We start from the raw sequence: 27,645 nt of genomic DNA on the forward strand, positions 1-27,645 counted from the left end.
AGTCAGCAGACACATGAATTAATCAGATCAACCATCACCTCACTGAATTGTGGAGCAAGCTCAAGCAACCAAGTGGTCTATCACTGCCTCTGATCAAGACATTTATTGATGCTTATAATTTTTGTGGAAAGGTGCCTTCACTTGACACCAAAATGTCACCCTCACTAACCACTAAGGGTATTTCCATTCAGCATCCAAGTTTTCAAAATTCCAACTGCCTCTGGATAGTGACCATCAGGGAATAAAAAGAAAATCCATCTAAGAGTTTGCTGTGTTCCAGCATCACTGACACAAATACTCAGCATACCAGCAGGACAGCCTTCTAACAGCACAAGTAGCGACAAACCAATCTATTCAACACGAGGAACGCTTCCCAATGATGGGCACAAATCTGCAGAGGTGTGATACTATATGCTTTGCGTTGGATCAAATGGCCTGAGCCAGTGTGGCAGTTCAGAAGTCATTTGCCTCTGTTGACCAATATGAGTGTGGAAAACATACGAGGGAACCTTGTATATTTCATTATCAAAACCAGTTGGTGAAGGAAAGCTAGGATAAAATTAATGCTGTCCAGTGGTCACACAACCTGGCTGAGGTGAGGCCCGAGGATGCGTAAAATGCCCAAGTAGTGTCATTCTGCATAACCGATTAGAGAAGTGTTTTCTAATATCACGAAATGCATTTAAATTGACTATGATGCAGAATCAACATCAAAATTATGTTACAGCAATGGTTGAAAAACACTACTTAGCGACACGGAACCATTTCGGGTCTGCAAAGCAACTGCAAGAATCTCAGTTCCAGTGCGTGTTTTGGACTTCTTGCTCTTTAAAATTTGAGAACTGGATCAATTAGTCATCTGAGTTCGGTTTTCATTATCAAATATGATCATGGGAATGGTTCAAGACAGCAACACGAGGAACTGTTTGATTTTATTTTTCCACAGGTGACTGTCATATTAATTTCCTTTCTTGCTCATCTCGTGACAAGTGCACAAACACTCAATTCATAGGTTTCAAGAGCTGAGAGCTGATCACCATATTACACAGCAGTTTCACTTCAGCTCTGACAGAAACTGCACAGATCAAAATGAGCCATAACAATGGATTGGACTTTTGACAAAAAAAAACCTCTCCCCGAGCTTCTCACTACTTTTGGATCCCAATCTCAGTCTCGTCAACCAGGTTGACCAGAAATGTTTTCTCAAGGAGAATGGGTAATAAAATTCCATAAATTCAGAGTTATAGAGCAAAATTCAGAGGTTCAAACCACTTAAGTGGTGTACATGACAACTACAGGAAACCAAAGTAAGAAAAAGAATAAAACAAATATGGACTTCATTAAGTCCACTGCAGCCCCATTGAAAATGCACAAGTTTATTAACACCGAGTAAAAAATACTTAAGGTTCAGATTCCAGCACAAACATCAGTAAAACTTACCGGTGTTAGACACATTCTTTAATGCATTCATTTAAAATAATAGTACATGGGTTTAACAGTTTACACATCATTTCAAAAAAGAAAAAGCACCAAATAAAGGAGCTATTTTTTATCATTTTTATTCAGTAGGTTTCTCTTGCGCCAGAAATGGCAAGGGCAGCAATATTACAGTTGGTTGTTAAAACATCTGTATGCAACAATAACCACCTGACTCACTGACCCAACTCTGACCTGCTCATGTCCTTTACACTCCAACAGGGCCAGGAGGAGTCTGTGAGGTCAGAGGAGGAATGTCACAAGCGTTAACAACAAGCTGTCTGTCGATAAAAAGAGGAGCGGGGAGGGGGAAAAGAGAACATTACAGTAATCAGGGTACACAGTAAAACATTGCCATATCATGACTGAAGGACTTCTTCTTCAAGACCTCACCACAATGGAAGGCAAAGGAGTGGATTAAATGAAGGTCTGATGCAGTAAAATGCTAATGTAGTGGCCCATAATTTGTAATGAAGAGACAACCTCCCTCCCTGCCAAATGACGAGCGAACATGGCCTGAATTTTGAGTGGGGTAGGGAACAGGAGCAAAAGAAACTTGGATAATGTGACTGGTGTGCGTTATAAATGGCACTGATTCAAGAGAGGAGCTGGGGAGGGGGCCGGTTTGGGCCTCTCTCTTACAAGATATAAAGGCTACGCTATCTTAACTAGGCAGGAATTGGATTCTTGCTTCACTGCACTTGTTTTAATTCACTTTGTCCTGGAATATATACAGATTGTTGGTTGTGGCTACAGCAATGATGTTGTCCTTCGGATGCCAAGCTGTGTGCAGGATCTTCTTGTTGAAGTCCAGACTATCAACACTAATCTCGTCCTTCTTCCTCTTGCCTCCTGAGCACACCCTGCGTGGCTTCAGGATAGCCCGTGGTTTGCTGTTCTCTCTTGAGGCCTCTAGCGTAATGTCCCGTTTTGTGTTTCTGTCGAACATTCTGAAAAAATTGTTGTACGACCCAGTCATGACAACACTAAAAGAGTTAGAAAAGAAAACAGCTATGAGCAAGTGAACAGGCATTTTAATAACTCTAAACACAAGATGCTGGCACATTCTGAAATGTTTGCTTGGCACCTTGGGATGATATTGTACATGACTCTACTGGACATTTTCAATCTTGCAGTTTTGTTAAGTTCCTTCAAAGCAAATTTCAACAACCTCACCAAGGTAGTTTTGGGTTTCATCAGTGGGCAGGTAATGACTGCACTACCTTCAGCTCCCTCCCACCCTCTTTCCCCCCTACCCACCTCCACCCCCAACAAGGCTGGGTTATCAATATGGTTCCATACAAAAAAAGACCTGTGAGGCTCAAGGGTTCGCTGCCCATGACTACGAAGGAGCCAAAAATACTGACCAACTGTTCTTACATGGCAAAATACACAAGACCTAAACATGTATTGCGCAAACTGGTGCTGAGCACTGGTTCAAACTGTACCTGCAACACATGCATAAAGAAATCATCTGTGCCACGATACCGTACAGAGGCCACACAGTGTTAGCAGCAATAAGGACTGAACCAGAGGAAAATTAACAGTTGAAGATGTCATTGTAGAAGAATCAGCTGTACCTATCACAACCATTCCAACAACATTCGAACTTGTCAAATATACAGTCGTTTTCATATAGCGAGCAGAGTTTGCTTCGGAGGTATTCGTGCACCTGTAAGAGTGAACAGTCAATTAGTACTGACACAGACAAGTTGCACTCAGTGAAGAGCAAACTGAGGGTACAACCAAGACAAAGCTATTTATGTGAACAACAATAGTGTTGTTTAAAACTTCAAACATGAAGGTAGATTTGGTGCAAGTGACAAAGCCAAGCGTCAAATTTAGAAATGAATTGTTTTTCCATGACAAGTTGGATGCATTAGCAGAAACACCACAACCATTCTTTGTGCAAGCTTTTCTCCTCCATTTCTGCTTTTGTGATACATGGTTGCTCAGTCAAGATCATTTGGTTTCTTTTGTTCTTCAAACTACAGCTGAAAACTGCTCTCCACTTGTCAGAATTCCACTGCAACATCCAAATCAGTCAGTTAAATTTGGACATTGCCGATAAGTGGCAATTAACCTCTCCAATTCAGCACTTGTCTCAGACTGAAATTCCTGCTTCTTTCATTACCATACAATGACAGCCTTGTGTGAGTACCAGCATGGAGACTCCAGCACTTCAAGCCAGCAGCTCATGCAGAATTACAAGCATGCAGGAGATTCTGGCCTTCCCAGTGATGCTCTCATCCCATGAATAAATCATTGAAACCAAGTTATTTCAATCCCACACTGTGCTTCCTATTGCTCAAATTTAAGTACGGAAAAAAAACACAAATAATGTGAGGCAAACAGAGAAAAAAAGCAGTGTGATGGAACAGATACATTAATATCACAGGTACGTAAACAGCATAAGTGGTGGACCCAATCTTTATAAGAATAAATCCCAAACCTCAGGTTCAGGGCTGGTACCAGGCAATAAATTATATTGATAACGCTTCAATTAGATTAGATTCCCTACAGTATGGAAACAGGGATTTTGACCCAACAAGTGCACAGCAACTCTCCAAAGAAAAACTCACCCAGACCCATTCCCCTGTCCTATATTTACACCTGACTAATGTACCTAACCCTGTGGGCAATTTAGCATGGCCAATTCACCTGACCTGCACATCTTTGGATTATGGGAGAAAACTGGAGTGCCCAGAGGAAAACTACAGACACGGGAACAATGTGCAAACTCCACACAGATAGTCCGAGGCTGGAAATGAGCCCAGGTCCCTGGCGCTGTGATGCAGCAGTGCTAACCTCTGAGCCACCGTGCCGCCCAGATCTCTACAAGAATCTGACACATTGACAAGAGAATATGATCTTCACACACAACAGTGTTACTGTCAGTTTTATCTATCCAATACCACCATAATATTCTTTGGTCCTATAGTGTTCCAACATGTAGGCAAGTCAAGTTGCATTTGGAAGTAAACCTGGTTGAGTTGGTACTATCCTCACCTGAGCCAGAACAATTAATTTAGTTGCAACTTCAGAAGCAACCATCTTCAGCTAAGATTACCAAGTCCTGTAATGCCTTGGTGACACTACTGAGAAAAAGTGGGCAGACATGAGAAATGATACTGGACAAGGGAGTACATTATTCATTTATGAGACTCAGTTTAACTTGCAGTTGCATAAACCAGATTCAGCTGGACCAGAACTGAGCAATGAAGATTTGATCCAACTATTTGGCACAATAGAGGCGAAATTAGAAACGGTTTCTGCTAGTTGGGTAGTCTTGCATAAAATTAGAACTGGATCCTTTTGGAATGAAACTAGGCAACTCACATACAAAGCATGATCCAAGTTGAGAATTCTCTTCTAAACATAGCAGTTGATACTGTAGGAATTGTAAATTTGAGATAATCGGATTTTCATTACCCTAAAGGCATTACAGCATCTGGCACTAAGGAACCAATGCAAATCAGCCATTGTCTCATTTAATGGCTCAACAAGTTTGTGGGGTAAATTCTGTTTTTATATTTGTGTGGTCGGTTCATGCAATTAATGTACTGCAATTTTTCTAGAATTTTATTTCTTAGAAAACATGAGGTGCATTCTAGTTGTATGCTCTGTGCAAAACAGATCCATTGTAAGGCAATGTATTGTGCGTATGTTTATAATCCCAGCGTTTAGACATCACCCAAACATGGAGGAGATCTTGTGGTGCAGTGACAGAATCCCTACTTATGAGTCAGTCGGCTTGGCTCAAGTCCCACTTCTTCTACAGATGTGTAATATCTATGAACTGGTTGATTAGAAATTAAAAAGTCATCCCAGAGTGAAGTACAATCATCAATGCCCACATGTTGAACATCAAGTTTAAAAATAAACTGCTGAGCAGCCACACTGTATTTGCACCATCAAGTGTACTTCACTGTCCACCATTCACCTAAGGGTGCCTTTGTGCAGCAAAGGTCAAGATATGTAAGCCTGCATTTCACATAAAGAGGATGCAGAACTAAAGGTACACATATTTGTGAACAAAGATAAACAACTCTCTTTCAGGTTCTGTGCTCACTTTGAACAATTTCTCCCGCAATCAGATTTGCAGAATCAAGTGGCCTGAATGCATCATAAGCTGACAGTTTCATTTGGTGGTTGGATATCCATGAAAAACAATCACGTTATTTTTGCAAGTACTTGTGTTCTAATGCACCCAAGTCACTTCTAACTTGCGCTGCATCTGACCTGCCAATGTTAGACACATGACATGTGGTGTATTTAGTTTCTGTGGCATCAATGATTCTCACCTTGGTAATAACAAAATAAGAAGCATGCCTTGACTATTTGCATTTCATGACCACTGGATAACACAAAAGCATGTGACACCACTGAGTATTTTTAGCAGTGTAATCACCATTGTACTATAGGAAAGACAGCAGCCATGTGTTCAATGAACTCCCATAAGTCACAATGTGATAGGAAACAGACGATCAGTTCTTTTGTAACCTTGACGAGGGACGCACAGTGAACCAGCTAACAATAATTTATTGGGTATTGTGCTGTGGGATCTCTTAGGTCTAACTTCAACAGGTAGCTTGGGACTCAGTCTAACTTGCAGTGTAAAATATGACACCCCTTAACACTACAGCACTTCCTCAGTCCTTTGCCTGACTTCCGTATTTTCCCTCAAGCCCTGAACTCAGGCTGGACCTGTAAACTAATGATTAAGATGCAACAAACTGAACCACAGCTGATAACAGCACATACAAGTAAACAACATCATAATCTCTCAGGAAATGCACATGAAAAAGTGATAGGACCCAGTGTACCTGGTATGTCTCCACAGGTCTGCTTTCCATATTTAAATCCCAGATTTTAACCGATAGGTAATCTCGCGTCATCATGTAACGACCACTGTGACTGAATTTGACATCTGATATTGAAGAAATTATTTCTGAGAAAAAGGATCTGTTACTGGGATCTTCGGGTTCTTCAAACACTGTGGATCGAAATCAAAAGTTGGGATGTGAACAGATCAAGTTAACCCTACCATTCCTGTTCCATTTGTCCATATTCAACAAAATTTTGCCCTGGTTCTACTAGATATTCAGCATTACTTTTTCAGCAGAATTATGTTCAACTCCTATGATGGGCACACTGTTTTTGCAAGTAACTACAGTCCAAGTTAAGCAAGCAGAAAAACGAAGCCAATTCCGAAGAAGGGTCACTACTGGACCAGAAATGTTAAGTCTCATTTTTCTCCACAGCTGCTGCCAGACCTGCTGAATTTTTCTGGCAATTTCTGTTACCATTTCCAATTTCCAACATCCACAATTCTCTTCACTTTTTAATGAAGCCATAAACCCTAGTCAAAATACCGAAGACTAAAACCACAGAATTGTTTTAGATAATTTGCAAACATTCATAATTATATGATGCTGCAGTACTCCAGGTGAATAACTTGTTCCATTCCATCATTGTGAAATTATCATTGCATTTTTCCAAGTGCCGATATTGTAGTCACGCAAATTAACACAAAAAATATATTTTGACGAGTAAATAATTGATCAGTATAGAATAATCAAGATCAAACTGGTCACATGTTTGAAGAATTGAGAAACAAATGGTACCAATTTCAGATGATGACACATAAGGATGAGTGCAGAAAAATCCTTGTGATGCATCAAGTGATTAGGATCTGAAATGCACCATGGCTGATTTCGAAAGGTTCAACCACGGCTTTTAAAAGAAAATTCAATATGCACCTGCAAAAAAAACTGCAGAGCTAAAATGACAAATGCGAGAATTCACAGAGTATGTCCAAGGGAGCCTGAACAGAGAAAAAAGGTCGAAGGTCCTATAATCATCCCAAGATAGCATACCACTTCCATCAGGTCAGATTTCTCTCAGTGTTCCATTCATACACAACAATCTCGGACTTCTCTAAGAAGTAAAACTGTACAAGAGCAAATTCATCCAGAACAAAGATGGGATGGAGCAAGTTTGCGATGGGCAGAAGAGATTTTAAGGATTTGTTGAACAGAAAGGGACTTGGCAAGATGGCAGTGTTCACAGGCATTTGAGTGGAATGAGTCCCCATCGATCACCAAGCACAGAAAACATAACCATTTGTCGGTGGCCTCAATGAAGGACACAGAGCTAAGGGAGGGCAGAATGATGATTTTTAACACTTGGGAAATCGTGGGGCCAAGGGATCAAAGGGTATGAGAAGGAAATAGGAACAGGTTTGAGGTGGATGCTCAGCTGAAATCATATTGAACAGAGGAGCTTGATGGGCTGAACAGCCTACTCCAATGTTTCCATGAGAGAAAAAGATGAACGCATTGGTTTGGGGATAGAGACAGTGGGAAGCTTGGCATGATTACAAGTTTGAAGATAATGAAACACAGGACGTGAAGCTCCAGCAATGTTGTGTCACTGTGTAGTGCAGTAATCAAACTCAGGACCATCAACACTGCAAACTCAAGCAGTGTATGTTACACACAGCCATCAAGGAGGCCTCATGTCATGTAATGCAGAAAATAATCAGAAAATAACAGCAAAAAACAATTTGGTGCCTGTCAGGCCCATGAATAGCTAGTCAGATTCCAACCACTCCTTGCAAACAGACTGCTTAAATCATAGTGGTTACCGAAAAATTACAGTTCGATGCTGTTAGCTTGCGATTTAAATACTTCAGTCTGATTGGTGCGAATGGAGCATTTGCAAAACACAATTCACTGAAGCATAAAGGTCTGAGTAAGAGACTTACATTTGGCATGTTTGTCACACAGGGCAGCTGCTCGCATGTCACACAGTCGAATGGTTCCCTTGCTACTGCTGTACACAAATGTGTTGCACTGATTAGGGTGGAACTCCGCTGCTGTAATCACCTCAGTCAGCTCCTCCATGTTAGCAGGCTTGATATCTACAATATCTGAGACACAGGTCGTCAAGGACAATACGCGAATTCCCAAATAGTCAAAACAACTTAAGACTGAGATAAGAAGGAAACTCTTTTCTCAGAGAGTTGAAAGTCTTGGCAACAACTTGCTACACAGGGCTGTTAGAATCAAGGGTTACAGGGAAAGGGCAGTCAAGTGCATGCTCTTGCTTGCATTTCTTATGGTTGAACATCAACCTGGCTGAAAGGTTGGAAAAGATGCCTACAACTAAAGCATTTTAAATTACAGCTCAAAATAAAAAAATTCCCTCTGGTTTCAAAGCAAGACAGAGTATGCACAAAAAGCCTTCAGGTTAAAAGTTTATCAGTGTTACGGGTCATATTGGCAATTCATTTACATTTTTCAGTCAAAGATCATCAGCCGTATCCTAGCCACCTTTGCAGACTTATTCTAGCTGTCACCAACACCCACTAAGAATGTGTGGCCAAAGTATCAGGTATTTACATTTCCAACTAAATACACCCAAGTTTCAAATGTCTGTCAAGGCCAACCTGTTCTTCTCGCCATAATACCAAGCAGAACAATGGGATAACCTTTGTCAACTAGGCTCAACTTCTTTTCATGGCTTGTTACCAGGATCAAATCTTATGCAGGCACAAGTAAATTGCTTCCAACTGCATTTCCAAAACCAACACTGCCCTGTATTCACAAAAGACTGACTCATTCAGTGCTGCCCATCCCAGGACACATGCATACTTCAATTGATATACCACTCACCCTTCTAAGCTCAACACTGAACTTTCCACCCATAAATATATCACTCCACAACAGCTCCAACTGACTATATCATCAAAACAAATGCTCTGTCACAAAGGATGTGTCATGATTCAACCTATTGTGGCCTGCTCAGGCAGGCTACTGCTGTGTAACTTGCTAAGCAAGAAAGCAAGAGTACTCCATCTGTGACTCATTTGCCTGACTTGACCGAATTGCTTTGCCAGTGTGGGGAAAATGGTAGAGACTAACCTAGTTTCAGTTCAGGACTAATAACTCTTCTTTTAAAATCAACTAACTGCACACTATAATCACATGGAAAACCCAGATGGCCAAGTAAATGGTAAGGACCCATTTTGAAGTGAGCAAAACATAACATTTTGGTTTTCTGCTCCATATTAATTCCTACCATAATCCCATTCCAGGGGTTTCAAAACACTTGTATTTCGCCAACAATGCAAAGCAATTCATAACTATTCATACATTTGAAGCAAACTCAATCAACAGCCAATATGCTCAGCTAACAACCATACACAGGGATGACAGGACAGTCATAAAATTCTCCCACCTCCAATTCCACTACATCTTCGACCAAGTTGTTTCTTTCTACCTCACCCAGAAGCCAAATACACGGAGGGGGAGTGACAAGGGGGCATCGGTTTGAGGTGAAAGGGGAAAAAATTTAAAAGGGACCTAAGGGGCAACTTTTTCATGCAAAGAGTGGTGCGTGTATGGAATGAGCTGCCAGAGGGAGTGGTGGAGGCTGGTACAATTACAATATTCAAACAGCATCTGGAGGGTATATGAACAGGAAGGGTTTAGAGGAACATGGGTCAAGTGCTGGCAAATAGGACAAGATTAGGTTGTGATATCTGGTCAGCTTGGATGAGTTGGACCGAATGTTTCCATGATGTAAATCTCTATGACTCTAAGTGTCATATTATCAAATATGTCAAAACAAGCTCAGAACTCAGCACAAGACATTTATAGCCTTCACATTTCAATTCCACACACATGTACACACCATTTTTGGAAATAATGTGCTGAACAATCCATTGCACATTGGAGGTCAGGTAGCCATTCATGCTGTCAAAAAATATTGGATCCAAAATCAATGCAAGTGCACTTCAGTAAGGATACTAAAACTTCTGTCTGTGATTTCTAAATGCCACAGGTTAATCCTAAGATCATCCGCTGATAAGTAAGTTTCATAGTCACTATTGACTGAAATAGAGTTTATGTGATATGTATGTGCATTAGCAAATATCCTTCGCGGGCTTGCTTCAACCATTAAATCCATTGGTTTGAATACTGGAACCTAGGAACAAGCAGAAACAACATGTTCAACTTGGGCCAATATTGAAGCAAATATAGTCCAGCCAAGACACGTCACTGTAAAGCAACTCTTTGAAGTTTTTTTCGAGGAGGAAAAACAGCCAAATCATCCAGGACATCACTTTTCAAACGAGGTATCAGCAACATAAAAATGAGCAAATCCTGGCCATATCATCGACCAGGTTTGAGATTATGAAGGATTCTAAAAACAAAAAAATTGCCCTAGCTTTCGTGAAGTACAACTGAAAGGTCATTAAATTACAATCTCACATTTTCTGTACACAAGCAATCACTCAGGTGTGGAATGATATGTCATCTGCATTACTTGCATAAGACAGAGTGGATAAAATAGCAAAAAGGACAATTGTGAACTGCACAAGTGAAAAATTGACTCAGAAACAAGGGTCTGCCTCTTTCTGTGAAGTAAACTGTAGAAATGAAGTGTGAATGAAACACTAAATACAGACAAGTACAAAGACAAAAAAAAAGCCTTGAGGCATTCTCGAAAGCACCAAATACTGAGAACAGAAATAATTTTGCCTGAGCTATCAGAAAACCAAAAACCTGCAGAACATAATCGATTTCCTTTAAGTGGAGTGAAGACATGATAAAATTTCAAGTTTGTAGTATTCTGATTGCCTGGGACAGGAGCCACTGGTTTCAGTGATTAATAACAACTTGCCCTATGTTTGAATTTTGGGTTTCCAGATTTATTTTACCCCCCTCAAAAGAAAGGCCATTATTTACTTTTAACTTCACTCATCATAATGACAAGCACAACACACAAATAATTCTGGTCTGTGTACAAAATAAATTTGTTAAAGTCAAAAACACAGTTTGTACTAAGGACTCACCTTAAGTGTAGTGACTGTGGCAGGGTCCCTGTATCGACCATCCTCTTCTTTCAAGTTATAACCTTCTGGCCGTTTGTCTCTTTCACTAATTTTCCACAACTTTATTGTTTTGTCTGTAAAACAAATTATTCAAGCCATTTATGATTAGTTGACTAAGTGGGATATTTTAACGTCTATCTGTGAAAACTTGTCCGCTTATTATTTATTGATCCTCCACAAATTAAGTCATTGCTAGCATAATGCCCGTAGGTCAAGAAAATGGACATACTAAATTATTTGACAGACCCAGTTTAAATTCTTTCCTTAAAATGGATGATTGCCATATTTTAAAATGGCTGTGACTGAACCCTGAATAAGCAATTTAACCGCTATAACAATTGGCACGACAAAAGCAAATGCGTTGCTCCTTGCATTGTATCAAAGGCAGAGCCCAACCAACAAAGAATCAGGAGTGATGTCTCTCCCAGCCAGTATGGAATGAGTAAGAGAATGGAAACCCACGTGACGTGACTTGGTGCAAATGGTTCCATCGTTAACTACAAAATACACTGCACCTCATTACCTGCTTGTCTGAAATGGAAGCCTCAGTCACATGACTGGATGTAATTTGTTTCAACTAGCTTCAATTAAAACAGCTTTACTTTTGTTTGTTGTTCTGCTTGCAACATGGAAACATTACACACAGAGGCTACATACCAACTTTTGTTCATAATAACTGTCAAAAAAAAAAAAATCGGATTCCTGATAAGAAAGCTGTTCTCAAAATGTGAAGTGAACTACTTGACAGCTGTCAAGTTCTACAGCTTCACCAGCAACTAAACAGGTCTGAACTGCAGCAAAGACTAGTGTAGGGCCAACTTGAAAACTCTTGAAAGACTGACTGTACTCCTCAACTCATGTTAACAGATGCTAATATCTTAGATTTCAAGTAATTGGCAACTTCTTATCTTGGTTTTTTTCTTTTGTCTTTCTCGGATGAATGTGTGTGAACACGTATCCCAAACCATTCCCCTGGGTTTTGAATGCAGTCCTGAAATATTTTGCTGTGGGTCTTTTTGAATTTGTACTTCAATGACAGAGTTGGTAGAAATGCACCATCGCTTATTTTTAAATGGAAAAGCAAATATGAAAACATAAGACATCTTTGTCATGGCAAGGCGACAACAACAGGAACATGAAATTCATCTCTCCTTCTTATTCCTGACAATCAGAAACATCAAATAACATGCAACTTAAACATTATAATCACTGCATCACAGCAGGCAATTAAATCAATGCCCCAGCATCACCACAAAAATGCATATAAATTATGCAAGGTTCACAAGCAGCAGATCCAGAAAAAGACTCCAAAGATGTCATCATGCCGAACACAGCAGGAATCATTCTACAGCAAGTAAGCTGTAAACCCCACTCAAAAGCATTCAGGTAAATGGTCAGTTAATCTGTTTTTATTTTGGCTAACTTTAGACAAGATGGCACAGAGTTGCAATGATCTCCGCAAGATGATTGTGGGCACCGCTTCAACAACCTTTATGGAGTTTAACAGACATCTTGGCTCAAAAAGGGACAGAAATACATGACCCATGTATTACAATCTTATACTCAGTTATGAGCACTTCACATAGGTAGCGACTCCACTCCTTGAACTTGTGTCATTTGTTCATTAACATAATACAACAAAAACGGTGTGTCCTCACTGAATCCTGTGGTATTTGACAAAAACCTGGCAGAACTAACTGCACTCTGAATATATAAACTCCAACAAAGGTATAAATTATCCAAGCCAAACTGCTGAAAAGCTTCAAAAGTTTGATCTGCATTCTTCAATACAAACTTCAATACATGCTTCAGATGGCAGTACACAGTTTCACTGCTGAGTGAAAGACATTCCAAAAGCTGAAGGTGGCAGATTTCTTATCCAATGGAAGGTCATCAGACAACCAGGTAGCTTCCAACACCCTTATTTTCAAGTGTACTATGGACCAAACCCCCTGAAAATAAGAAGATAGCCGAGAGCCTAACTTGTTCTTATTTTAAAGGCAAGCATTCCAGATGCAATTTGATTGGTCAAACTATCAGTCTTACCACTTCTTTGATACAAATTGCTGGTAAAGCTCAGCAGGTCTAGCAGCATCTGTGGTCAGAAATCAGATAACATTTCGGATCAGAGGAAGAGTCACTCGACCCAAAACGTTAAGTCTGATTTCTCTCCAAGATGCTGCTGAGTTTTTCCAGCAATTGCTGCTTTTGTTTGTAATTCACAGCATTTGCAGTTCTAGCAGTTTTTACACTTTCTTTATATACTATAGCAAAAATACAACAAAGATGAAAATAGAATAACTTAACACAAAAATAGATGCGCCAATGTAGTCACATCCCATAAACATACCCTTGGCAAAGGCAAATTCAGTCAACTAGATTGCCTCACATGCAATCCTCCAGTCCAGGAGGAAAAAGATCAAGAGAAAACTCCGATAGTGTGTGCTGCAGGTCAATGTACTGCAGCAACTATGATTGAAAAATGAAAACTAAAAGCCCTGGTTCTATGGGAGCTACATTGCAGCCATCCAGGCTGCTTCTATTGTTCTTTAAATAGACTTTAAATAAACCCCAACGCCCTGACAAGCCACTTACTTTTTTGGATTCAAATTGACAGCTCAGCACCAATGCCCGAAAACATCAAGAAAAATCAGCACAAAATATACCTCTTAAGCCCATAGTATTATCACAAGTGGTGTGACTTATTTAAGGTGCATACAATCCAATGTGCCCTTGCTTAAGATTGCACAGACAGCAGTAATGAGGGCAATACTTGGTGTTTTCCCCTAATTTAATAAGGGTGACTATAAAATAAGGAAAACTAAAGACCAGGTTTCGTGATTCTCAAAGTTCTCAATCAATTCACAGAAAACTAACTTCAAATCACAACAATAACTAAGCTCACCGAACAATGCACTGAAGCTCCTCTTTGCACCAACTTCTCGTTTCATGGCACAATTATCAAGCTAATAAAAAAATTAGCACAAGTGATCCACATACAGTTTTTTCACTTCACCAAAGTAGATGAGGCAAAGCATTAGCGTATGAAATGAGAATACTGCATATATTCCTTCTCTACCAATATCTCAGACTCCCTTGCTGCCAGGTAAGCAGTGAAAATCAGAGGTTCAGTGCTTCAAAGGCCTATGATGTGCGTAAATCACCACAAGTTATCTGGCATTAGGCTAATCATTCAGAAACCTCACTGACAATCAAGTCGTGAAAACAACTATTTAAAGCAAAATAAGACCCCTCAAATAAGCATGTTAAGCCTCACACCTCAACTTGGCTACTGCCTCATGAATGGTGGAATCTAGCGAGGACTCCAACCAACAGTGTCAATCTCTGGAAGGGTCCAGGGTTCAATCCTTTTGCACTGTTTGTTACAGGGTCATTGAGCCAGAGTCATACAGCAGAGAATCAGATCCTTCAGGACAACTATTTCATGCTAACCACAATCCCAAATTAAACTAATCCCACCTGTCTTCACTTGGCACATATCCGTCCGAACATGTCTTATTCACATACTTAGCAACTGTCTTTTAAATGTTCCAACTGTACCTGCATCCTCCAGTTCGTCTGCAAGTTCATCGCACACATCAATCACTGGCTAAACAAAGTGCCCCTCATCGAGTTTTTTTTTATACTTTCTCCTCTCACCTTGAAAAAAATGCCCCCTTGTCATGAATTCCCACACCATGAGGACAAGACACCTGCCATTCATATCGTCTATACTCCTCATATTTTTATAAACCTTGGTAAGGTCACCCCTCAACCTCCTATTCTCCAGGGACAAAGTCCCAACCTACCCAGCCTCTGCTGATGACACACCATTGCTGACAATATTCTGATAAAATCTTTTCTGAAAGCTCTCCAGCTTAATAATTCCCTTCCTCTAAAAGAGAAACCAGAACTGGACACAGTATGCTAAAAGAGGCCTCACCAACACCATGTACAACTCCAATACTCAAAAGGTCTGAGCAATAAAGACAAACATGTTAAAGTTAGAACTATCCTAACTACACATGCCGCAAACTCCGAAGAATTATGTACATGAACCCCTAGGTTTCCATTCTACAGTACAACCAAAAGCCCCACTTTTAACTGGATAAGTTATACAGTCGTTCTTCCAAGTTCTACTGTTAACTTGTTCTGGTGTTGGATTCTTATAGAAATTTCTCTCTTTCAAGCTGGTGGTGAAACGTTAATGATTGTTGCATCAATTCCTTAATCCCCAGCATCCATTAGACTCTGGCCATCTCAAATTTCCCTTATCATAAATAGTTCCCCTGTTCCTTGTTTTTTTGGGGTTAGCTATCTGTTTAAAAACTTAGTTTTCCTGCCATTAACCGCCTTACTTCAAGATATTACTTCAGCAGGCAAACTTAACTGTCCATTTGTCATGAGTTGGCGGTTATGGAGCAATCATTTTCTCTCTCTGAGGAAACAAATTGTTTATGTCCCTTTTTCCCAGTGGTGGTTAATTCATATGTTGCTTTTAATTCTCTTGTAACAGTTGCTCCTTGTCCAGTGATCTCAAGAAACATGTTAACTCTATAAAGAGTTGTTGATGATTGCTTCAAATCAGTGGTTATTCAAGTTGTGAAGTTTAGATTAAACCTGCACCAGGTTAAAATTAAGATGTGACAAAGTAGACTAACTTACCACTAAGGAACAAATAAAATTTTCACTGAATGATAAAATCCACTAAGCAGAAGCTCTTTTCCATAAAAATAAAACTGTTGTGAAGACTAATTATGTGGATTTTGTGGACTGATACTTCAAAACTATGTAACATGTCAAAAAAGCTCAACAATGCTTTTTTTGATATATTGTTAAACACTTTTGTCACTTGTGCCCGAATTTAGAAGCAACAATTTCAATAAACTGGCTATATTATTGTCAGAAACCCATTGAACAACTGTGCAAGTTTGCACAAGGTTTTTTTCAATGTGTTTCAAGGAGCGCGATCTGCATTGGAGTTGGATCTGGTGGAGGTGTGATGAGAATAGCAAGGAAAGGTTGGCGGCAGTCAAGCATGATGGCAGTGGTCGTCTACGGCAGTAGAGGATACAGTGTAGTGCGGGGAAGGTGAACCAAAGTTCATTTCCTGACCAAAAACTACCTTGCCAATTGCAGCATTCAACTTCTATTCTTCACCAGTGAACGCTTCATTTCGGCAATGATCCCACAGCAACAAGCCAGTTGCAAATGCTTGCCTGCACCCATTACTGTCTCGGTAAGCTGAGGAATTATAAGTAAATTTGAGAGATGCTCAGAGCCATTTAACATTAAAATAATGGGATGTTTTCCACCACCCCCCCTAAGTTTCACTAACATAGCTGTGGGCAATTTCACTTATCTTTTCACAAATGATCGTAACACTCAGGATTGAACTCAAATTTAATGAAAACAAAAGCAGCAAAAACACTGTCAAGACTTGGAACAGATTTTAGCCCCCAAGTGGTTTCCAATTGCCATCCAAATTATTCGAAAGCAAGTGCTCACTGCATTCCAGCTCACAAAACATCAGAGGGAGTTGTTCAAACAGCAGCCGATGAACGAACCACAAGCATAAAATAATTCAGATCTGGCTTGACAGACCTGATCCATCAGTAGTCAGCGAGGAAATTCTCAGCACAACTTATCAAAAGAATCCACATACACCTACATCAAAGATGTATCATGATGTGGAACAAGTTCACAATAGCCTGAAATGAATTTGAGTTCAATGACGCAATTTGTTCAGTCATAGAACAACTGGTCTTTGTGCTTTTGGCTCAACACAGGGCATTTTCGTTTGTTATGCATTTACCCTCAGATCCAAATTCTCATCAACACCAAAAGCAAAGAACACAAACAGATACACACCTCTGGTCAGAATACGATGAAGATAAACCTTCATGATCAAATGACTCACTGATGTTGGCTGGGCTCATATGTACACAAGAATAGACAAATAAATGAAAGAAAACAATAAAGTCTTGCCTGTGGAAGTGGACACTACCAAAGGCAACAGACAAAGAAGAAAACAGCAAGAATTTGTTTACATTTCAAAAAGGAATACATTTGTCCTAATGAAGTGCTCTTGATCCCATCAGGACTATAATTTTCCGGTAAAGAAGAAAAATGTTCAAAGCAGATTTTTTTTACAAATATTCTTGAACTGACAAATTTTGGTTTCCATCTCTTGGCTTTGTAGCTATCATGTGAACTTGACCTAAGTGCAGTTAAGTAGATGTCATTTGAGAACAATGCATACTTCACAGGCTATTGGCTCCACTGTCAAAGCCTTCACATAAAAGAATTCGCTAGATTTAAGTTTAAGAGCAGCAGTTAGGGGTAGTATCCCAGACGGCATGTAAGGATGTAAACTATTTACACATTAAACTGCTGTATGTGTTTCTTTAAGTGAGCTGCTCGGCGAGGGGAACCCTTTGGGGAAAACTGAACTTGACAGGTGTTTAAACTGACGATGTGTTGACTTGTAACAGAAGCAACTTAACTGCGCTGTTGGAGAGCAGCACTGCCAGTCCAACTGTTCTGACAAGAGGATAAAAAACTGACAAACGATTAACTTACCATTTGTCGAGAGCAGGAACTGTGCAGCATTTTGTTGGGGTAACCATCTTATTTTATTGATCTTTTCCTCAATTTCTAAACTTTTCAAATAGTCAAACTCAGGCTCATGGCTCTGAAAAGTACTGTAAACATTATATTCACCTCTGCAATGAGGCTGACTTTTGTTCTGCAAGAAATAACAGAATAAATGAGAATATTATTCAAAACATGATTTGAAGAAAACAGGATGGGAAAATCAAACTAGAATGTTTACACAATTTTTAAAAATTTGGTTGGACCTCTTGTGCTGAATTTGCTGACAGATATTCACAACACTTGATTCAGCTGGTTTCAGATCTCCCAGTACAACTAAATGATCAACAGGTTCTCTTAATAAATACTGCTTCGCAAAGCAAAACTCATGCACTACAATATCATTGGGAAATTCTATGCAGTCTTCTTTTATACCAGTTCACAGAGCAGCGAAGTGTTTTCATTAGATGAAAAAAGCTTCAACGTAAAGTTATCAATAGCCCTTTTGAGACTCGGATAATTTTTTTTCTTCTCTGTCCGACACGAGGAAATAGAATTCTGATTCTAAATCGGATTTATGCACATGTCACACATGAAACCATGTCTTTTGCTCACAATGCCACTCAGATGTAATAGAAGCTTCAAAGAAGCGTGAAACTCGCAGACTGGAGATCTACCCTGCTGCCTCCTGGCATAGTCTGACACAAGAGCAGAACAATAAACAAATTGATGCTACACTTAATTCACTGAGAACATACTTGCTGACATCATCACTGATAGCCTGTTGCACCAAGGTTCTCTTAGATATGCAACAAGTAGCTTTTTGTACTGAGAAAGGACACAAAGGGAAAACACAGAATTAAAAAAAACCAAATAATGTCAAAAATAAAGCATCAAATTTACAAAAGTAAAAAACAAGTTCAGGTAGCTGAAAAGCTTAAAATTAGTCAAGGAGAAACAGAAATCACAGTGGAAAGGAACATATTGACAGATCACTTCAAACTTAAATTACATACAAGAAAAGACAACAGAGGTTTGGATAAAGAGTTCACTGACCAAGCGTGTGAGGTGGAAAATGATGAGGAATGGGTTAAAGACATGAAAGACAGTTATCAGGTTTAGATAAGGACAGGTGATGGGCACGTGACCAAACATTCGGGGACACTTTAGCAATTAACGTCATCACCCGAGTCAGTATGAACGTTCACAATGGCAGTTTTTTGTCATCGCAACTAGATCAAAAAAATCAATAATTCGATTAAACAATCACGGTCAGCAGAAGACTAACATATGTTTACCACAAACACGGCAGGAATGTGATCAGGACATCATGTTCATCAGCAGATGTTTGACTGACATGTTGACTGTGTAAAAACTGTTGAAATACTGAAGATTGAGAGTGCCACTTTGGAGTAGTCGAGGGAGCGCTAGGTTGCTAAGTGCCGGTACCGCTACTCTGCTGAGATTTTAGAACCTCTGCTTCGACTCGGGCTCGGTGTCTTGCTACTCTGTAACTGTGTATTAAATAGTGAGTGTTTAAATCAATGTACTAAACCTTTAATGGACTGTTTTTAAGAATTTTATTCCAGACAATTGAACGATCTCGGACAAAGTTCTGTCAAAAGCCTAAGGCCGTGGGTTTGGGTGGGATGACCGTTTTTACTCATCTGCGTGACTTCTCTTAATTCACACTTGAAATTTAACTGCTTGCTGCACAAGAGGATTAATTTTCAGTCCATCTGGATCGAGATGCAATCAACACACCAAGAAACATGGGAACAGCAACATAAATTTCTTTTACAAAATACATAAATGAAGTGACTCAACCTTCTCTACAATTGAGGGAAAGGAGACTACAAGTTCATACACCCAATCATTTTCTATTTATTTGCAGGTACTGAACAAAACATGTTTCACTTGTGCAGTGGGTATCATTTGGGTGAAGAAATCCATACTTGAGACAAGTACAGCAGTTCCATCTGCGAATGCACTCTCATTATCACTTCAGCTTCACACCCACTCATCAGCACTGAATTAGTTTTCAATCTTGTCTATAAAATTGGGTGAAATTGCATGGAACATGTTGGAAATTAGCCTTCACAATTTACTTTTCTAAGTGAGTCAATATGGATCAAATGCAGAGGGAAATAATGTTGGACAATCTTGATCATCTGCCAATAAGCACATGGATGATGATAGGATAGTGTAAGAGATCGAGCTGAGATTAGTTCACAGGTCGGTGCAACACTGAGGGCTGTAGGGCCTATTCTGCGCTGTGTTGTTCTATGTTCAATAAACTGGTTCAACAGAAATAAACTTGGAAAATGCAAACCAGTTGTACAGTATATCCTCTGTTACCATTATACAAGAGGAATTAGAACCGAGTCCTGATTTTAACTAATGACAGCAGGTAAACTGAGCAGAGAAGTCCACTGTCAGGATTCAGTAAGATAGCTATCAATGAAAAATAACTCAATAATGACTAAGACACAAGACAAGGAACAAAGTATGAGTTTGGAAACACCTCATGTGATGAGACGGAATAAGCCATTATAAATGCAAAAACTAGCAAATAACAGTAACCATGACAAATTGATAGATGATTTAAAAGAGCAATCAATTCCAAGTAATATGAACAAACCATGGTGGGTTATTTCCAGTCTGAGATGTGCACCTGATATTTACCTTACACAGAACCTTGCTAAGACCACACTCGAAATGCATGTGCTCTTTGATATCGCAGCCGAAGTATAGCAGCAATAAAAACATTCATAACAATATTCCAAGAACTAAAACAACAAGACTTTTTGGAAGGCCTGAACACCTTAAGGCACTTCCTTCTTGTTAAAACATTTTGGAGGTGAACTAATCAAGGTTGCTCAAATTGTGAAGTTCAATGGAGTCAAAATAGGCATTACCAAACAAATCTACTGAGCAATTCAGAAGTAATGTCTTTCATTAGAGTGCTGACCATGAAAGGCACTAATATATGGAGGAATTTGAAATGGTTAACATCCATTGATATAAGGTAAGCCAGGTAGGTACACAAGAAAAGCAAACAAAACTTATAGGTCCAAAATGAACTGAGCACAGCGGGGACATGTGGAACATAAATCTCAGTATAACATTTGATCTATGCTCTAAACACCATCTATCAAGCATAAAATTTCCCTCGTCTATTGTTCCAAACATACCAAAATAAGCAAGGCAAATCGGCGTTTACTGTGGAGAAGGACATGGAAGATATAGAATGTGGGGAAATAGACGGTGACATCTTGAAAAATGTCCATGTTACAGTGGTAGTCATGCTGGATGTCTTCAAATGCATTAAGGCAGATAAATCCGCATTGTCTGCATGTGAACATAGATTAATCTAAGTTTGCAGATGACACCAAAATTGGACATGTAGTGGACAGCAAAGATGACTGCCTCAGAATACAACAGGATCTTGATCAGATGGACCAACGGGCCGAGGCATGGCAGATGGAGTTTGCTTTAGATAAATTTGAAGAGCTGCATTTTGGAAAGGCAAATCAGGGATTGCCTAAAACATCTCATGATAAGGGCATGGGGAGTGTTGCTGAACAAAGTGACCTTGGCGTGCAGGTACCTTGTTGCTTAAACGTGGAGTCACAGGTAGATAGGTTAGTGAAGGCGGCGTTTAGTATGCTTTCCTTTATTAATCAGAACATCGAGTATAGGAGTTGGGATGTCATGTTGCAGCTGTACAGGATATTAGTTAGGCCACTTTTGGAATAGCGTGTGCAATTGTGGTCTCCCTCTACCAAAAGGATGTTGTGAAACTTGGAAGAGTTCAGAAAAAGATTTACATGGATGTTGCCAGGGTTGGAAGATTTGAACTACAGGGAGAGGCTGAATAGGCTGGGCCATTTTCCCTGGAGTCGGAAGCTGAAAGTTGACCTTATAGAGGTTTATAAAATCATGACGAGCATAGATAGGGGAAATAGGCAAGGTCTTTTCCCTGGGGGGCGAGTCCAGAACTAGAGGTTCTGGTTTAGGCTGAGAGGCGCAAGATTTAAAAGGGACCTGAGGAGCAACCTTTTCACAGAGAGTGCGGCATGCATGCCATGAGTTGGCACAATTACAACGTTTAAAAAACTTCTGGACGGGTATATGAATAGAAAGGTTTTAGAGGATATGCATCAAGCACTGGCAAATGGGACTGGATTAATTTAGGATACCTGGTCGGCATGGACAAGTTGGACTGGAGGGTCTGTTTCCGTGCTGTATATCTCTAGGACTCCCTAACTATACTGAATCAATAATTTATCATAAATACTCAAGGAAAGCCCATCTGCCACCAGCAAAATGCACATAAGGCTACTTCATACTTACTTCACTTAATTATTTTCAAATGCATTTACGTACTGCAGAGATAATACTCACCTCTTGCTCCTGCTGGAATATGACGACTCTACCTCCCTTGTCCCCAGTTGCGAGTAATTCTCCAGAGTGGTTGAATTCTACCGTGGAAATAATATCAGCTGTGAAGAATAAAAAGATTTCTTTAAAATTCAGTGGAAACCAAACAAATATTTCAAAAAAATTGAATTCCTCAAAACTGTTTCTCCCTTTGAGTAGCATACAACACTAAATAATACAATTTCAAAAAATGCATCATATCAAAAACCAACTTTTCAAATTTATTTGTCTAGAAACTTTTCCTGCAATGCTTCACAGCGATTGTCTTTGGGACCTGAAATCTTGATATATTGAAGGCAACATAAACATAATTCCACTAATATTTGTATATAAATCATTATTGCTGCATTTGCAATTTAACAGTTATTTATCATGTCTAATATCTGAACTGGCAATCTAATATAAATCATTCTCAGATTATCTTTTCAAGTAGCTCATAGCTGTCATAAACACAGAGCAACCTGCACTTCACATCTTCCACATATTGAAGATCTTTTTATAGAAGAGGATGTCATCAACTCCAAATAAACTTCAATCAACAGAGCTTTTGTTTCCATCTCGACTCTGTCATTGAATTCTGATTCAGAAGGTCATAAATCCAACACCACATTGCAGTCATCTGTCATAAAATGTCCCATCTGTGCAGTCATCAAACTAGGAAATTATAAACCAAGGGCCAGTCTGTTTTTTTTTCAGGTGAACTTAAAGCAGTGCCCTGGGACTTGGGAAGCATCTTCAATTGTATCGAATATATGTCCTTGAACCAACAATCGCCAATCAGGTTTTTCAATCGAGTTTGAGGGGCTTTGCTGCACAAACATTTCATCTTACCCATATCGACACAGGGACCATATTTCAAAAATAGATCGAGTTGTCAAACTTTCAGACTTGGAGACCTTGTGACAAGCACTACAGGAATGCAATTGTTTTGTGGAACATCACAGGACAGACAGGGATTTAATTTTTCAGCTCCACTGTGCTAGGGTTCAGAACTCCCTTGGATGCCAAAGAAACAAAAAGAACAAATTCAGCATTCTTGCAAACGAAATGCCATCATGATGCATAGAGACAAGGAACATGTCTCAATCAGAATCTAAGAGGGTTTCAGTTCCATTTGACAGCTTCAAGTGCTCAAAAGGGCCCAGGCCCATCAGAAGCATCCACAAAATTTACATAATACACTGCAACACCGGGCACAAAAGCATCAATACCAATTAATTTAAACCACTGAAAAATCCAAATATTTACCTATTTATAACCAATTATTCAGATTTATATTATTGAACTCAAACAAACAGGTGTCAACCGCAGAGAACATCAAACCACAAAGAAGCAGAAGCCAAATCCTGGACAAGCGTACAGATGATGTACAAAGCATCTTATCTGGCCTTGCGACTCAGCAGAAAGCAAGCCCAGCAACTTCCCTCAAGTCAAAACAAGGTCCTTGGCCACCCTCAGCCCTCCGTCTTTTCCTGCCCATCTTGAATTACGCAATGGCCGATTCGAACCCAGCATGTTAGTTATTGAACTCCTAGAGATATTTAGCACAGAACAAGCCCTTTGGCCGAACCCATCCATTCTGACAAGGTTTCTTAAACTAAAAAGAGTTCATTTGCCTGCGCTTGGCTCATATTCCTCGAAACCTCTCCTATTCAAGTATCTGTACAAATGTCTTTTCAATCGTCCAACTGTATCTGCATCAACCACTTCTTCAGGCAGTTCACTCCACATACACATCACGTGTTCAGAAGTTGCACCTCAGGTCAGTCTGAAATCTTTCTCATTTCACCTTAAACCTGTACTCTCTTGTTTTGGACTCTCCTACCCTGGCAGGAGACAATGGCTCTTGACCTTATCTCTGACCCTCCTGACTTTATAAATGTCTAATTTTCACATTTGTCCATGTTGTTCCTAATTGTGCACTTGGTAAAAATAACTTGCTTGTAACAAAGACAACAAAAACAGTAAAAGCAGAACAACATAGATGCTGGAAATCTAAATGAAAACAAAATTATAGGGGAAACCAAGCATGTCTGGCATCATCTCTGGAGAAAGAAACAGGCTTCACTTTTCAACTGGAGTATGGTCTTCTCCCGAAGTGTGTGTTGGATTCCAACAGTCAAGAACAGAATTTGAAGCTGATATTCGGCAACAGCAGTGCGGGCATGATCAGTTAATACAAGAACTAAGACAAAGAAACCTTCAAAAGATACAACCTTCAAAAGATACAATCTTACCCTGAGCAAAATTTAAAAATCCAATGTTACAATGAACAGCAAACTACCAACCACCACATGTATTTTTGTAGATACATAGGACAGCTCAATCATTATTCTGTCAGATCAGAGAAGATTCCTGCCCTCAAAGGCAAGCAGTAACTCCACGTGTCCACAAATATATTCTGAGTTCCATTCCTGAGAAGTGTCAACATCTGGGGAGATGAATTCAATCTCAAAACTATTTCAATTTTTTGGGGGAATTTAAGCTAATTATCGATTCAACTCTCATCCAAAAATGTAACCAAGATGTACAGGTGCATTCCAGCAAAACCTTGCTTCACACAAAATTGCTTAATAGAAATAATGGAGCCTATGGGAAATGTAGGGTTGGGGTGCAGCAACTTGAAATATCGCTCTCAACCACCCCAAAATCACTCAAAGTCAAACACAAAGTACAGCACAGCCTGAATAAAGGTTGCAATCATGTTAACTGAACAAAACCAAATTTAACACAGTACATTTTATAAAAAAAGAGAAAGTTGCTTTCTGGACAGCATCTCTCACCGGAAACTGATCCGTTGGCAGTTGACATCAGCACAAGCACACGCTAACGTGAGAACCGATCCTGCTGGAATCACGGCACTGCAAATGGAGCTAAGCGTTCTCGAACACAGTTCCTTAGCTCCTCAGCGACGCAAGTAAATCACACTGCTGGAATGTGCGTTCTCCAGGAACTGCCAAATGCTACATTGATTTTTTTCAAATTGGCTTCAGCTAACTCAGGAGTAAAGACTTGACTTGACAATCTATCCTATTTCAAAATATACCACTGACATACTTCAGTTTCCAGATAATCCAAGTGTCTGATACCTAAACCTATGTCACAAAGGAGATAGTAGCCCATAATAATTCTGCACATTTGTTAAAAAGCAAGCTTCTTAATAGTATGGGAAGTGAATTCTGCAGTCCATCATATTCTTCAACTATTGTTCAGATAACATTTGGCCATCTGATGCTGGTAGTACCTGAACAATCAAGATTATCACAACAGTCAAACCTATATTTAACAATGCTTGATTGCTCTTGCCTGTCTGATGTGAAACTATTTGGTTCCTGAAAGACATCAAAACTGAAGAATTTCAGATCCAGCCTTGGCCTGTAAACTGAAGTCCAAAAAAAGTGTCCACAAGTTCAGGGCTTTGAATAAAGAGTATTGCATTTTTTTAAAAACCCAAAGACCTCCAAAAGCAAACACATCAATCATATAGGTCACTGCTACCTGAGCCACCAACTTTAGTACACAGATTATCAGAAAACAATTGGCAATTCATTTTGGACTGTTCTGCTTCTCAGGCCTGTTCTGTTGCCATGTTAGTTAAAACTAGCATAAGGACCAGCATAAGGTGCATCATTATTTCTAACTCTTGAACTTGAGACACCATGGGCATATCATTGTGTTTCCATAGTAACTCACAATGGCAATCTCAATTCAGATTCACGCTCAAAGCAGTTCATTCATAGCTCAATATTCTAAGCACAGCTTTATCTTACCCTTCCTGTGGGATTCAGAATCCCATCAAATTGACTGGAAACCAGCTTCATTAAACAATACAGTTACCAAGAGTTAAGTGAAGACACAAGCCTTACAACATGAGAGACCCTGGCCATGTGAAAGCGTTTTTTTTTAAACCCTGTACTGTATCCCGTGTCACATCACTTCATTCAATGTTCAAATCTGATACCTCATCACTAAAACATTTCAGGACATAAGTACACGAAGCAACTGCTCACACAAACTGATGAATGTCAAAATGGTACCCATTCTCCAATGAAGATTTTAGATTATAATTTTTAAAAATCTCAATGAAATATTTACAACCTTGATCAACAGCCAACCTTTACAACAGCCACACCCATCAGCATTTTTAAGTGCAGACAAATGTATTGACAGAGATAATTTGCCAAAGCTGTATCAGACACACAAATGAAAAGCACACCTCCTGGTTCGGAATCATAATCCACTCAAATATGCTCCCTATGTTGCTGCAAAATCAGACTCAATTAAAACTTCATTTATGTCACGAATATTATTCTGAATAAGTCCTCTCTTCACAATCCTGTTTGGAAGATATTACTTCACCCAAAACTTCTTGCATCATCCCAAAAAAATCCTAATTAATGCAATTTAAATGCCAAATTCAACACAAAATTCATATTGGTCTTGAAACAGTGATTCCTCAAACAATTTTGCTCAAATGCTGTTTGATTTTTTTTTTACATGCACAAAGTTTATGATACGTTCACAGAGTAGCCACATCACTTGACACAAACACTTGCCAGTATTTATTAGTATGGAAATATGTGCAGTACATATACTTACTTTAATCGTTGCAAACATACATTAAAGGCAATAATGAATGGAGCCCTTTGCAGACCAGTCAAAATCAGATTGAAAATTTCAAAACAAATTTAATAATCAGAACTTAACTTGCATCTAGTACTGTCCCTACCTGCCAAGCTCCCTTCCCACCTATCTGCACCACCCCTCTGGCCGATCATCTCCATCCCCACCCCCATTCACGTATTGTACTCTTTGCAACCTTCTCCCCAGCTTCCCCCCAACCATTTATCTCTCCACCCTGGAGGCTTCCTGCCTCTATTCCTGAAGGGCTTTTGCCCGAAATGTCAATTTCCCTGCTCCTCAGATGCTGCCTGACCCCTGCTGTGTTTTTTCAGCACCACTCTGATCTAAACTCATTTCCAGCATTTGCAGTCCTCACTTTTGCCTACTTGACATAACTGTTAACAACTCAAATTTCGAACATAGAGAACAAATATCCCTGACCAATATCAGATGAAGAGAACTACCAGAGTGACAGAGTCATCCTCTTCTTGCAGCTGTGAAGATCACAGGCTTTGAACTTAAATCTCTCTGCCACTGGTCCTTCCAGAACTGGTGAGCCTTAGATCAGTAGTCCGGGAAAGGCTAACATCAATTATACATCACAG

At 39.6% G+C, this 27,645-nt stretch overlaps 1 protein-coding gene across 1 annotated transcript in view; it reads right to left on the reverse strand.

Annotated features, from left to right (window-relative positions):
• Positions 1-1,356: 1,356 nt before the first annotated feature.
• The window catches only part of LOC122543074 (serine/threonine-protein phosphatase 2A 55 kDa regulatory subunit B alpha isoform), a 74,283-nt gene continuing 47,994 nt past the window's right edge, over positions 1,357-27,645 (reverse strand). The window contains exons 3-10 of the mRNA XM_043681297.2: positions 22,382-22,479; positions 17,963-18,128; positions 11,342-11,454; positions 10,293-10,470; positions 8,246-8,410; positions 6,303-6,472; positions 3,057-3,148; positions 1,357-2,462 (exon numbers count right to left, since the gene is read on the reverse strand). Of these exons, the coding sequence (XP_043537232.1) occupies positions 2,183-2,462; positions 3,057-3,148; positions 6,303-6,472; positions 8,246-8,410; positions 10,293-10,470; positions 11,342-11,454; positions 17,963-18,128; positions 22,382-22,479 (1,262 nt within the window). The 3' untranslated portion in view covers positions 1,357-2,182. The remainder of the gene's footprint in view (positions 2,463-3,056; positions 3,149-6,302; positions 6,473-8,245; positions 8,411-10,292; positions 10,471-11,341; positions 11,455-17,962; positions 18,129-22,381; positions 22,480-27,645) is intronic.

The sequence above is a fragment of the Chiloscyllium plagiosum genome, unplaced genomic scaffold (genome assembly GCF_037043375.1).
Source record: "Chiloscyllium plagiosum isolate Xiang-an unplaced genomic scaffold, Cpla_swu_hap1 HiC_scaffold_48, whole genome shotgun sequence".
Classification (NCBI taxonomy): domain Eukaryota; kingdom Metazoa; phylum Chordata; class Chondrichthyes; order Orectolobiformes; family Hemiscylliidae; genus Chiloscyllium; species Chiloscyllium plagiosum.